Here is a 14,446-nt window from a genome sequence, read left to right on the forward strand (position 1 = left end):
AAATTATTGCATTCGATCCAAAGACAAGCTTTCATCCAGAACAAAAGAAATTTCATTCAGATGGAATATAGAGTCAATGTCTTGTGTGTATTCCAGAGCTTTTCCATGTAATCATAAGTCAATAGTTGAATAATTGAGTGTAATATATGAAAATCCAGTAAACATACTTCATACATGGACGTAGTCAAGCAAAAAGAGGGAGTGGTTTAGGGAAATTATTCTTTATAAATTATTCACAGGGGTTAGGTAGGTTTTGTGCAGTGTGAGATCTGTTGATCACATATTCCCGATGCTGCTTTAATGTCACTCTCTTGTTGGTTACCATTCCTATATATTTAACTTCACAGACCCAGTCCGAGCGTTAGAAAATCATTTATCCAAAGCAAATCGTTTGCATCAATATGGATTTTCCCATCTTAAACGTGGGAATGACTCCTATTGTCCCCTTGAATGAAAATTTTCTTCCCATCACATTCCAGCCTATGAGTAACTGAGATTGTATTTGTGTAAAATCATCCGAAAAGGGTCATGATTTTAAAGAATCCAAAAAAACAGTGAAGAACAAGAACAAAGAAAAAAAAGCCGTTAAAAAGGAAGCCTCAAAGCATTCTTTAAACGGAAGCTTTAAGACCATATTTCTTTCAAGCACAAGATGATTTGCTGAATCTCGTCTAATGGATTTTAAAGTGTAACTTTTTTCCATCCGCATTTTTTTGTTGAGAAAGTTTCCTCATGTCTTATATGTAGTCATAAATTTCAACGACGTCGTACTAAATTCAATATGCCGTTCAATGATTAATCATAAAAATGTTCATGCTCTTGATGGTGAATGTTCATCCTTAAGGATGAATTTTTAATATGCTTGGGATTTTCATATCAACAATGTTCTTAAAACAAGCATTTTCGACATTATTTTATGTCAGTGGTGGACAACCTTTGTGCCGCGACACCAAAAGCCTTCAAAAATGCCACGAACCGCATATCACGTGCGGTTTCAGTCAAGACTCACCACTGACAGGTTGTCCAGCACTGATTTATGGCTTTTTTAATATTTTTTGAAAAACATGCAAAAAATGATGAAGTTTGAAGTAAATTTGAAAGAAAAGTTTTAAAGACATGACAGATACATGATTAAGTATTAAAGTTTATGACTTAATGGAAATTGATTTTTAAAGCTCAAAATATTGTTTTATAATCTCAGTTATAGAGTCGTAATATTTTCAGAGATATTTGGAATGTGAAGTTGTGAATTTGTCAAGGAATTTGTTGACAAATAAGTTTGAGGGAAAAACTTAGTTTCCCCAGAGGATGCGAACTTTTGAGACTTTAATAAAATGAAAATAAAATGAAACGCAAATTATAGACTCTTTATTATAATAAGGCTCAATTTAGCATATTGTTCTAAACATGGGTGTAATTTGGGAGGAATTTGGGATTAGAACCCTCTCAGAACCTAAAAAATCCACCAGACGATTATGTTAGAACGCCTAAATCAGTATCCTAGACATAGCATGTGAGGGTTCAAAGAGAATCTAAATCCTCTCACTTAACCTCATCTCGAGATTGAAAACTTTAAAATTTATGAGGAAAAAATTCCAGAAATGCTTTATTTAAGAGCGTATTCAAGAGAGCGAGGATCAATACAAGTAGTTAAGTGCCTTTCTGGTCAAATAGGCAAGACTCTTGGCCAAAATTTGGTATGGTAACTCAAAGGTCCGTTAGTTCAAATTCAATATTTTCCAAATATGTTCTTTTTCGGAAGTTTATATACTTTGACTATGAATGTGTACGATATCAAGTCTCAATTAGAACTGTAAGAAACGTTGGATTAAGGAACGGAGCAGAAACTTAAAGTGTAACGATAGACAAAGAAACAAGAACTACTTGATTACCTAATGATTGGAATATTGATAGAATGGACCTGAAAGTGTCACGTAATATGCAAAAATAATAATTAAATTAGAGCCTGACATGGCCCTGCTATATTAAATGCATTTTAATTTTTCTAACAAATTGGAAAAATTCTTATATGAATAATAATTTTGACTTAAAGAGCCTGCTCAAATTTGGACATTAAATAGTATCAAAAAATCAAATTTTAATGCATTGTTGCATTCATATGCCTTCAAAATCTCAAAGTTCCTCAGAGTTTTGCTGATACTAACATTACAGTCAGCAAGAAGCAAGCAGCCTACAATGCCTTATATCACTTACGACCTACTCCTCACACCAAAAAAACAAGCACTTCAGTCAAAAAAAATTTATATTAATTTTTCCCTACTCGCTCCTTTGATCTTTGTCGGATGATGGAAAAACGATGATGATATATTAAATAAGTAAGCTCTTTCATAAATTTATTCTTGTGGTGTTGACTTTGCCTTGCCTCCTCCCCCACCATCCAACTTTTCATTATATTATTTAAACGAGACACACAAAAGCAATGGAAGTAAAATTTTTTTTGACTCATTAAATTTTTTACTTTTTTCCACTCAGCTGAATGAGTTTAAATGTGTACGAAGTTCTCATGATGCTTCCTACTTTGAAGGTATAGGAGCCAGGAACAAAAAATACATCGCAGAATTTTTAATTAGCTGAATAAAAATTCAACTTTTTATTTTTATGGGAAACAACTTTTCTTCTTGATATTCAGTATACATAAAAGAAAAATTAAGCAAATACGCAAAATTAATGGTTGGATGTGGGATTCTTTTGGAACAAAGTAAAGAATTTCGTTTAAAATGGAAATTATTATGTGATTATCTTTCTGTCTTCATCTGAGTATATTTAATCTCATTTTTATATATTTAGAAAAATGTAAAGGTATTACGTCTGTAATTGCTTTCTTTAATAAATTAAATCTTAAGGTTTATTTTTCAGGGAAATTTAGACTCGGCAGAATTAAAGGATGAATCTGATGTGATTTGCATTCTAGTTTGAGATTTCAGTAATTTTCTGGTGCTGAATCGAGAAAAATGCTTTGTGTTGAATTTTAATTTCTTACAAAATTTGGTAAAGTAGCTACTCTTTAACCACTCTTTAATGATGTCCCAAAATCATGATCTAAGTTCCATGGCTTGCTAATTGTCATATATCAAGTGTCTCTTTAATTGCATCATTGGCAATGAGTCGAATGCCCAAATTCCTAACCAATTAGACCATTGCCGCTTTTTGACTGCCATATCAATGCAATGTACCTAGTCATAATTTGTGCATCACGAATACAAGAACCGAGATGGTGTGACCAGAAACAACGAAAAAGAACCAGAATCCGACTAGACTTTTCCTAGGACAAGGTGACCAGAGGATTTTCACAAAATATCGGAATACTTTTGAAAAAATTCGGGACACTTCTAAGTTTGGCACTATTGGGGTTCATTTGGGCTATTTTGAGTCTTAATATTCAACGAACTAATTAAATCCGGTTAAAAACTTGCAAAAAAGTGCAGAAAATAATTGAAATTCCGATAAAAATATTTTCAGTCCGGGGCTTGAACCCGAACCTTTAAAACGAAAATGTTGAAAATATGGCAAAAATTCCAAAATTTTTATGGACTTCTTAAAAGATCGGGATATATTGGATATATGCTTTCTCGATATCCCGATCCCGATCCCGATAGCGAGAAAGCATAATATTGAGGCTTTGTCGGTACACAGCAGCAAGGCTGAAAAGTACAGCAGCGTTCCATCAAACATTTAGCAAATTGCCTCCCAACTCTAGGAACGAACCCCAGTCGTTAAAGTCGGTTGTCCGATACTCTAACCACCCCGCAACTGCTGCTTTTTCGCTGCATAAATTCAATGCTCAGCAAAAGCACTAAAACTTCATCAATAATTACTAATAATCTCACTCCTTAATCATTAATAATCTCCACTAAATCACTAGATCACAAACTACATCCCCCACTATTTCATTTCCAAAAGATTAAAAATAATGAATATCTTACTAAACTAAAATCGCAAGTAGCTCCATAAATTCCATAAATAAAATGATAATCCCATCCACAAAAACAGTGTCATTGACCAATTTCATAGCATCACGTCTTTTATGGACGTCCATTTTATAGCAAAATGCCACCTAATGTAACAAAACTCATTTCATTAGAAGTTATTATTGCCAATAAATTTTAATTGACAGCATAAAACAAACAAAAGATACTTACTTAAATTCAATTGTGTCCACAAATAAATACATAAATTGTCAACATAAATCATCATCTGTAGTAAACGATTTGGATTCAGTTTGTTGTTGATGATTCGACTTTTCAGCATTTTCTTGGTTTGTTGGAGATAGTTGGAGCTATGACTGGATACGAATGAATGAATAAATGGTTTGTTGTCTCTATGGGAAAATGTCAATAAACATTGGAAAATGTTACTAACTGGATGGAATTAATAATTTATGATTTTAGAGCTAGTTCAATGAATTTTGGGGATTTTACTGTGGATTTTTTAGATGTGTAAATTAAAAATTAATAGGATGTATGCATTAGTGGGAGCATTAAACATTTAGAATCGCTTTTTTTGGATATATGGATTTATGTTAATTATTCAGGTCTTTTTAGAGGTGACTAACTGATCGAACCTTTTCATTCATGTGATTGGCTTTCAACTATTATGTTGAACTAGTAATCAGAGCTCAAAGTCGATTTGGTTGAAGTCGTCTTGAGTGAATTCGAATCCGATTCGGTTTTTTCTGGTCGACTCGACTCCACTTTGAGCTCTTCTTGTAACTAATATGATGAGTTCTTGAAATAAAGATCAGGATCAAGAAATATCAAGGATGTTCTACCAAATTATTACTCCTTACAAAGGATGGTGTTTCAACAAAGTTGAGTGTTGAGCATCAGGCTAATTCTAAAAAATTCTGCCAACAGGCCAAAAAATTTATTAATTACTTCCTATGCGGACTAGTGGGATCAATTCATTTGAACCTCATTATACAAAAAATTTGATGTAATAGAAAAGATGGAATTCCTTTAAAAGGATTCTTAATGGGGATTCGAACCCACAATCTATGAAATGCAGTCGCATGCTCCTACCAATGAGCTATCGGAGGATATCAAACTGCATGGCAAAGTGGTATATATAAAATATTAATTTCCTGTATCCACCTAACTAATGCATTCCCAATTAAAGACCATTAATGGAAAACAAAAATGCTGGAAATTAAATGCTGAAAAATATAAAAATCATGAGAAATTGTTCTCAATAGTAAGTCATTAAGCTTCAAAACCATTAAGACACTACGTACTGTAGCGTCCGACCCTGGATTATGACTCTTAAATGACATATGCCTGCCCAATTGTGAATTTCATACAAAAATCCCTTTAATTATCATCCCTAAAAATGATATTCAATCATCCAAAAAACTGTCCATACCCAATAATTATCAAAACCTTCTCGCCTTTTTTCCACATTTCCGTGATTGACTCAATGCATGATAATTAAACAAAAAAAAACGGAAGCATCTCAAATAACTGCCATGTCCATATCATAAATATGAACTGATAATTACATATCACGATTAATACGAGCGATTTCAATGTTAATTTTGGCGTTGATGAGTTTTACATATTAATGCCTTTCGGATATTAAATGAACGAATAAAACAATCATCATCACATCAAATTACATTTCAATAACTGGTGGCATTTTCAGTCGAATAATCGATTTTTGTGAATTGAGTGTATATTTGTGGAATTAAAAGGGGCTTATTTAATGCATTTGAAAGTAGATTTGTGAATATTTTGGTATTTTAGATGTATTTTGAGGTTTTGTTCTAATTTTTAAGGTTAAGTTGACATTTATTTGAGGTTTACATCAAATTTTTGAGATTTTGTTCAAATTTTTGAGATTATGTTCAAATTTTGGAGGTTAAGTTGACAATTTTTTGAGGTTAGACTCAATTTTTGAAGGTTAAGCAAACATATTTTTGAGGTTATGCTCAAATTTTGGAGGTTAAGTTTACATACTTTTGAGGTAAGGTTCATAATTTTAAGATTAAGTTGACATATTTTTGAGGTTAGGTTCTTAATTTGGATTTCGAATTGCCAAAATTTTGAGTTTAGACTTAAATTATGGAGCTTGAAATGCCAAATTTTTGTGGTTAAGCTCAAATTTTGGAGATTAAGTGTTGACAAATTATTGAGGTTATGTTCAAATTTTGGATGTTAAGTTGACAAATTTTTAGGTTGTATTATAATTTTGGTGCTTAAATTGTCATATTTTTGAGGTTAAGTTGCCAAATTTTGGAGGTTAAGCTGACGAATTTTTGGGGTTAGGCTCAAATTTTGAAGGTTAAGTTGACATATTTTTGAAGTTCATTTTTGGGGTTAAGTTGTCATATTTTTGAGGTTATGTTCAAATTTTGGATGTTAAGTTGACAAATTTTTGAGGTTAAGTTCAAATTTTGTAGGTTAAGTTGACATATATTTGAAGTTCATTTTGGAGGTTAAGCTGCCAAATTTTGTAGGTTAAGTTGACATATATTTGAAGTTCATTTTTGAGGTTTAATTGCCAAATTTTTGATTTTATGTTCACATTTTGGAGGTTAAGTTCAAATTTTTGAGGTTATATTCAAAATTTGAAATATTCTTGTTAGTTGCACACCCTTGAAATCTAAATGAGCAACAGCACAGCCCTCTGAACTATTAATTTGCACACTATAGTCTTCTATTATTCCATAAACATTCAAAATATATAAATGAATAGGAATTTAAACTTTAATTAACCTAGTTCAGCAGCATACCAACTCTATTCTATTTACCTCATTCAAGTAATTAAATATCTACATTACCAATATTTTCCATTAAACAAATAACCATCTAATATAACATCAATTATTAAAACAAATTCATTATAAATTCCAAAATGTGAATGCAGCCTGTAAAATATGAAGCACTTAAAAATCCATTTCCATATTTCAACGACATATACCTGATTGTAGTTTTTCCATTAGCATTGAATCTAAATTAATGATTTTCTCATTTTATGTTTTGCTAATGAAACTTTTTGTCTGCCATTCATTATGGGCTGTATATCAATGTTCCTACTTCAGCATCCAAATGAGCCCTTGCTTGATGCCTTTTGTTCTTCAAACACGAAATTAATTGCTGAAAATAAGACAAAATAATTAAGATGTAATTGAAATAAAATAGCAACAATGAAGCTTTTATGCAGTAACAATTGTTTTTTAAATGGTGTATGCCTTAAAGGCATCATTTATGCCTTCTCAGAAAATGCAATGAAGGAAATTAACGTTGTTCTTTTTTAAGACTTTTTCTTCTTGTTTTTTCTCTATTTCCGTTTTGAGATGTTTGCATGCTGTTTTGAGACAGTGAAAACGGGAAGAAGGGGAGTATGCTTCTGATGCCTCTGATGCTCTTAACTTAATTTACAATAATGCACGATATTGCAATCTTTAACGGCACGAAATGGCAAATTTAAATTTTTGTCGCAAAAAATGGACTGAAACAGTCGTCACGATGCCATCAAGGCAGAATTGCAAAACAGGCGCACCTGTGACAGGCAAAAACCGTACAAATTCTTGATAATTTACATGATTTTTCTTACAAAACCATACAAATTATCAAGGGATGACCTGGCAACGCCCTTGGATTCATTTCATTCGAATTGTTTAAGAATTGACTACCAATTTGCTGCAAAGTAGCTGCGTCTGCTAATTAAACACGAAATGGATATAATCATACTACCAGGATCAACATTGTGTGCCTATCTAGTAGCACCCGAATAGCACAAAGCGGCTAATCAATCAAAAATCATATGCTATGCCGGCATGACTCAGGCTTGGTGTCGGACTCGATTTAAATCAAATGAGACACAATTCCATAGTCACGCTGGTCTGCTGATTTATTTTGAATCCATCAATCCACTTGTGGCATTCAGGACAGCTTTCAATCATGAAATTCAACAAAGAAAGCTTGTCATGAAAGCCTCCATTGTGGCTTTTATTACTGGTTTTCAGTCTTTTTTCCGTAGAATTAAAAAATAATTATTATGAAAAAAAATTTAAATTCCTTCTTTTTTCTCGACTTGTTGATCCTTTTGGATGTAAAAAAAAATTGTTGAAAATAGCAACTTTTGTGTAGGAGAACTGACAAAAACTTTAATAAAGCAATTTTTATTTTCATGGGGTTTAAATCCTTTCCATGTCTGTGTTTATTCAACTTCTTCATAGGATTTGCTATTTCCTTCCACCAACACATGCCAATGTGTACATACTGTGAGAATAAACGATGCGACTAGGGGAAGAAAGAAGCTTTTTTCCGCTCCGGCAAGGCTTATATCCAACAAGCAGGGTTTTGCTTTTTAGAAAATTAATTTTTTGGCAATTTCTATTTTTTTCTATTTTTTTCTGGTATCTGTTGCTGACTTTTATTTCCAAAATCCATTATATATCTAAATAAATACTATTACAGTTTGTACTAAAATAATTTGAGCGACGCAAATGAAGAAGGCTATGCCACGAAGTTGTTTAGGGTCCATTATACCTCATATGGACATCAAACGAAGGCGTCTTTTATTTGGTGGTAATAATAGTAATTTGACGGAGCCTTCACTAGAAAGACTGAAGAATTCCTGGACTGGATGTGATGAAAAAGACACTGGAGTCCTTAATATCCCGAACTGGCAAAAGGTTTCGAAGGAAAGAGCTGTCTTTATGCATTTTACATCCTTCCACGCTATTATGGTCCTCAGCCAAGGAAGTAAGTAGTAAGTAACGGAGCCTCCTTCATTTGTATCACTTCGGGTAAGTCTATTTACATAAAACAGTGATGTGAAGTTGAACTCATGCAAAGAACCTGTTAAAAGTGACAGTATTTTACTTGAAATCGAAGATTTTAAAGCGATAGCCGCCGATAGGCATCTCCTATATTCTTGAACTTATCAATTTAAAGACAAAACCTAACTCTTTAAACCAGAATTGGCAGGACTTTGAAGTCCGGACTTTTGGAATCCACCAGTCGAGGCGCCTCCACATTGGAGTCCTGCCAACTCTGCTTAAAACAGCATAATTAAAGCATTTTTCTGAGCCATTGTAGAGCTCTGCTTATGATTGTATGATTTGTATCCGCACTTGATTTTACAGACATTGCTGGCATGGATTTCATAATTGAAGTAGCTGACGCAATTGAAGTAGCTGACACAGTTGATGTAGTTGACTCAATTAACACAGTTGCCTTAGGTGACGGAATTTGATTTTTATTTCTATTCAATAACCTTAAATAGCATTTCAAAATTGCATCATGCCTTGACTTTATGTCCCGGTAAAAAATACGTTCTTTAGTAGATTTATGTCTTTTATCTTTTTCGTGCAGTATAATCAATATTTTTAAGATTTTGTCCTCTTCTTCTTCCTTAATGTGACATCTTAGATCATTGAGGTTTACTAATGATTGATCAGCTGCAAGGCGTTCAATAACTTGTTGAATTTTTGTTCCTTTACAAAAATTAAGTTCCGATTTCGTCAATTTGGAGTTGAAAGGAATCAAAAGAGTTGCATTAGGATCAGTTCTGTGTAGCTCTAGTTTGATGCATTTCTCAATAGCTCTTGATTCCAACTGATTGAAATTAATTTCTAGGTATTTATACTTTTCATAGAACATCTGTTTGACCGATTGTTTTGAGCAGACATAAGATGCATACTTGATAATTGCTTGTCCATGAATTTTTTTTACAATTTTCCCGCCATTTTTTGATAAATTAATTCTATTTCCGATGCAATTAAGTTCAAAATTGTTAAGTTTGGCTATGTCTATAAATTGATTGTATAGAGTCTTCATGTCCACAGCATCTTCACTAGATGTATTTCCACTTCCGCCGAACATATCAAAAACTTTTAATGATGACTCAATGAAGCAGTTTAGAAGTTTTCGACGTTGGACTTTCGCGTCATCAAAAGTTTTATCCTTTAAAGTAGAGCTTGGAGATGTAGCAGCGAGCACAAAGAGTGATAACAAAATTTGCTTCTCAATTTCACGTGCCTTACAATTAAGTCTATCCAATTTACTCAAATTTAGATTTTTACTCAGTTCTGCAATGGCAATTTCATCAAGTTGTTTGGTAATTTTAAATTTTTGACATTTTTTAACTTGAAATCCTTCCGATTTTGTATTGAAATTCTCAAGTAGGATCGCCGTTGGATTGCATTTTGTCAGTTCTAGTTGATGACACTTGATATTCTTCCAAATTTTCGATTTTGAGTATTTTACTTGAATTTCTTTGACTTTTTGATTCATATTGGTCTTTGTGGATGATGAGCATGCATATGATGCATATTGAATAAGTATTGTTGCTATGTCTTCATCTATTACTTTATCGCCATTTTCTAGCATATTAAGTTTATCCTCGATACAGTCAAATTCATGAGGTTTAATATTGAATCTTTTAAATGCTAAATTAGGATTCGCCATGACTTGATGGAAATGATGTTTTAACGTTTTAGTATGTGCAGTGCTAACACATGCAACTATAAGAATCACTAAAGTTATTTTAATCATTTTAAGCATCTGATTACTTCAAAGATTTTATAAAACTGATCTTACTTGTAAATTTATGCTTATTAATACTCTTTTATGTATTACTAGGCTATTTTACAATTGTTTTGAATTATTACGATAGTAATATGAATATCCCCATCTTATATGACAATGATACATAAATCATATCTGCTCCATCACCATGACTCATAATTTATGAGCTTTAGAAATTGACGTAACGAATTCTCATTTTAATACATATTTGATCTCGTCTTTTTATTACATTTACACCATATTAACTTGTGTGAATACAAAACTCGCTTAGTATCGGATATTGGCAAGTGGAAGCCAGCGATAGAGCCATTTGCAGGCAAGTCCTGTGGTAAGTCATGGATCACAACTGATCTGTACGATCAGCTAAGTTAGTAAGTTTGTATAATAAGTAAGTAAGTAAGTAAGTAAGTAAGTAAGTACGCAAGAATACAAGACTAAACATAATGGAAGATCATGACGTACTGTAACAAATTTGTGCCTGAAAATTTACGAAATTCATCAGAACTTCATTTTTGTAAAGTAACAAACATTAATTGAATTGTCGAGCGCTTTACTAATCAATCATTAGAAAACCTTAATGATCTACGATGTCACATATGGAGTAAGTTATAGTTAAAGGTTCAGGCATGAAACCATTCATGGTCTTCTGGCTGCATACCTTACAGGAGAAATTATAGTTTCCTTTATTCACAAAATAGTCTTAACCACCAAAAAGTCTCTAAAAATCCAAAGTAAAGCATAAAACTCCAATGGCTTTGACACATAATCAGGCTTCAAATCCACCAAATTAAACAGTTAACCAGTGCATCCAATAAAATTAAGATTAATGGATAGGTTTACACAGATTGGTTAATCGATCCAAAATCCGACATGACTCTAACTTGATAGAGAGATTCAGTTTAAGTCCAGCAATATGGATTTTGGATTGATTAATGCATGCTTTTTAACAGGCATGCTCTTTGCCTGTTAGGGGAGAAAATAAATTTATGAGAGAATTCATTTGTCTCATTCCTTATCAATATTTATTATTCCTGGAAAATGAAAAAAAAAACCCAAGTTATCGCTTTAAATTTGCTTTAAATACAGTACGTACGACAAGACATTTCATCAGTATAAATTTCAATTTCTGTGATTAAACATCAGCTTTATCAATAGACAATGTATAAAAGGTATAGGTTGGGAGCTGTTCACTTATTACGTTCTTGGGTGAGGGGTTAGTTTCCATTATTTAGATCAGAGTGTGGCCGTCTCAAATTCGAATTCTTCGACATTTGATTGTTGAAGAAATTCGAACTCAACTTATTTTAAAATAAAAATTTACGTTACGAATAAAAGTATAAGTAACGGTCAAAAAAAAATTTGAATTTTATCGAAAAAAATTAACAGTCGTTTTTGAGAAAGCCACACTCTGATTTAAATATTGGAAAATCCTAGAATTCCTGTAACGTAATAAGTGAACGATCCCTTAATAATTAATTTAATCATTAAAAATTCCCCAAAATAATTCCCAATTACTTCTCAGATTATTCGTTCTGCTTGCCATTTTCAAAAACATTAATGGAGTTACATTCAAGTGTGACTTTAGAAGTCAAACGTGGTACAATGAACTCCATTATTCCTATGATGGAATGTCATCAAATTTCTATGAATGCCGCAATACAAATGGTGAAATTAAGTCTTATGATACCGCAGTTACAAGCATAGATGGCAATCATTTGAATAGGAAAGGAAATTCCGATGTTGTGTCATTTGATACACAAAATCATCCGATTCATTACTTCCCAACGGAACTGAATGAATTCTTTGAAAACCTTAAATCAATCAGAATTAAAAAATCACAGTTAAAAAGACTTCGCGAGGAAGATTTGGAACCGTTTTGGGATTTAAGATTGTTGTGCTTATCAAATAACAATATTGAGAGACTAGAAGGAAATGTTTTTAAGCACAACAAGAAATTAGAGTATCTCTCACTGGATGTTAACACAATTCATGTTGTTGATGTTGGCACATTTGATCATCTTGCTGTTTTAAAGTCTTTACTGTTCCGAGGTAATCCATGTCATTCAGATCTTGCGTTTTACAATCCCAAAGGTGTCATCAAACTTGCTGGCGTTATCGGAGATAAGTGTAAAGATCTTACTAAGTCAATTGATGTGAGAACAATTTATCATTTGTGAATTAAAGTTCAGGAAGATAATAAAGTCTGACTTTTTGCTGTAATTTTTGACTATTATATGCGGCATCAGTGGCCTGAATGGTTAAGCGTTGGCCTTAAGTGCCAAAAGTTCTGAGTTCAATTCCAGGTCAAGTCTAATTTTCGAAACTCTTTTTCCATTTCGCTGTTCTTGTTACGATGTTCAGTTTGAGTGTTGGATGCAGGTTTGAAGTCTTTGGCACAAAATGAGTCTCCACTGCTAAGGTAAACAAGGAATAGACTAGTATCTGGATGATTAACTAAGTATTTTGCAGGGTGCATCGGGTCTTATGACAGACTCGTATCTTTGCAATGTCTTTGCAATCGGATCCCTCTATAATCATATCTGTAGGTTTAAAGGATGTTGTACAACAGATTGTTAACCGAAGTGCCACAAGCTCATGATTTTAGGCTCAAGCCATTATCCTGATTATTGTTACTTGATTCAGTCGTTCTTAACCTTTTCGGCAGTTGATACTTTATCGATAATTGGCAGACGGAAACCAGCGATAAAGCCAGCTTTAGGAAGACTTCTAAAGAAGGTCATGGATCGAAATTGAACTGTACCGACCAGCGAAGTAAGAATGTAAGTTATACAGCAGAAGTGGGCAACCTTATGTTACCACGTCAAGGTAGTAAGCTTCGAAACCGTACACAACATAGGGATCATGATATTTGCACAAAATTTTGACGGCACACTTGAGTGTCTCAGCATGCAGGTTGGCCACCACTGTTATAGAGTGTAAACAACTCTTTTATGATGTCCAATTCCAATACATCTATTCTAAACAAGACAAATCCACATCAAATTCAATCAAGTAAAGTATTCATCCTCAAATCACTTTTTTACATCCAACTAGATTCAACTAAGCTGCATTAAGACCTCAATAAAGCAGCGACTGTATATCATCATCAAGTCACTGACATGAAACATTTTAATTAAAGACAACTGACAACTTTTTCACGCTTTGGGATGCCAACCATTTTACAAATCTACAAAAAAATAAAGTAGCAGATATAATAAGAAGGAGCACAAAGCTTTATGCATCGTCACCCATTGTGTATGGGGACTAATGATAAAGTTTTTTTTTTTTTTGTTCATCCCCTCCAACGTCTTTCTTTGTTTCAAATTAAACAATTTGAATTTTTTTTCTGCTCTGTCTCCTTCCATTTCCTCTCGAATCTCGCCTACCTTCCTTCAATTTATTATCACGCTTTCTGTTCCTCCTTCTTTTTCTGTCGTTTTTGCATTTTTTTTTTTTTGTGTTTTATTCCTTATGATGGAGATGAGGAGACATGGAAAGTAATTAAAAAATCTTGCTTGTTTTGTGAAAATTCAATTTGCACTTTGAAAAACTTTAATTAGCTGCTTAACTGATGAAGATCTTGTGTCATGAAAAATTCTTTTTTCGCAGCTTCCTTCCTATGGTTATTGTTAATTTAGGAGAATTTTTAAGGTAATTTTAATTGGATTTAAGCAGTATTTTATTCAATCAGCTTTCGTAGCTGGAAGAATGGCAGGTGGATATGTTCTGGAGTCGATTTCTGAAGGTATACTGGATGTATAGCATTAGACAGGTATTCCTCAAGCAGACAAAGAGCATGTTCTCAAGATCAGATGAAGCTAAAGCGGACAAACTCTTCGTAATGAGTATGCAAGAGAAAGTGTCATTGCTGGGACAGGAACAAATCCTTATTA

The 14,446-nt window shown here is 32.9% G+C and overlaps 1 protein-coding gene across 1 annotated transcript; it reads left to right on the forward strand.

Moving 5' to 3' along the window:
* Window positions 1–11,655: 11,655 nt before the first annotated feature.
* On the forward strand, window positions 11,656–12,773 carry LOC139097129 (leucine-rich repeat-containing protein egg-6-like). Its single transcript, XM_070648897.1, has 2 exons — window positions 11,656–11,722; window positions 12,076–12,773. The coding sequence occupies exons 1-2, from the start codon at window positions 11,712–11,714 to the stop codon at window positions 12,728–12,730; spliced, it is 666 nt and encodes a 221-aa protein (XP_070504998.1). The 5' UTR covers window positions 11,656–11,711; the 3' UTR covers window positions 12,731–12,773.
* The last annotated feature ends 1,673 nt before the right edge of the window (window positions 12,774–14,446 follow it).

This window comes from Chironomus tepperi, unplaced genomic scaffold, assembly GCF_022539635.2.
Source record: "Chironomus tepperi strain 1889 unplaced genomic scaffold, CSIRO-AGI_Ctep_v1 contig_414, whole genome shotgun sequence".
Lineage (NCBI taxonomy): Eukaryota > Metazoa > Arthropoda > Insecta > Diptera > Chironomidae > Chironomus > Chironomus tepperi.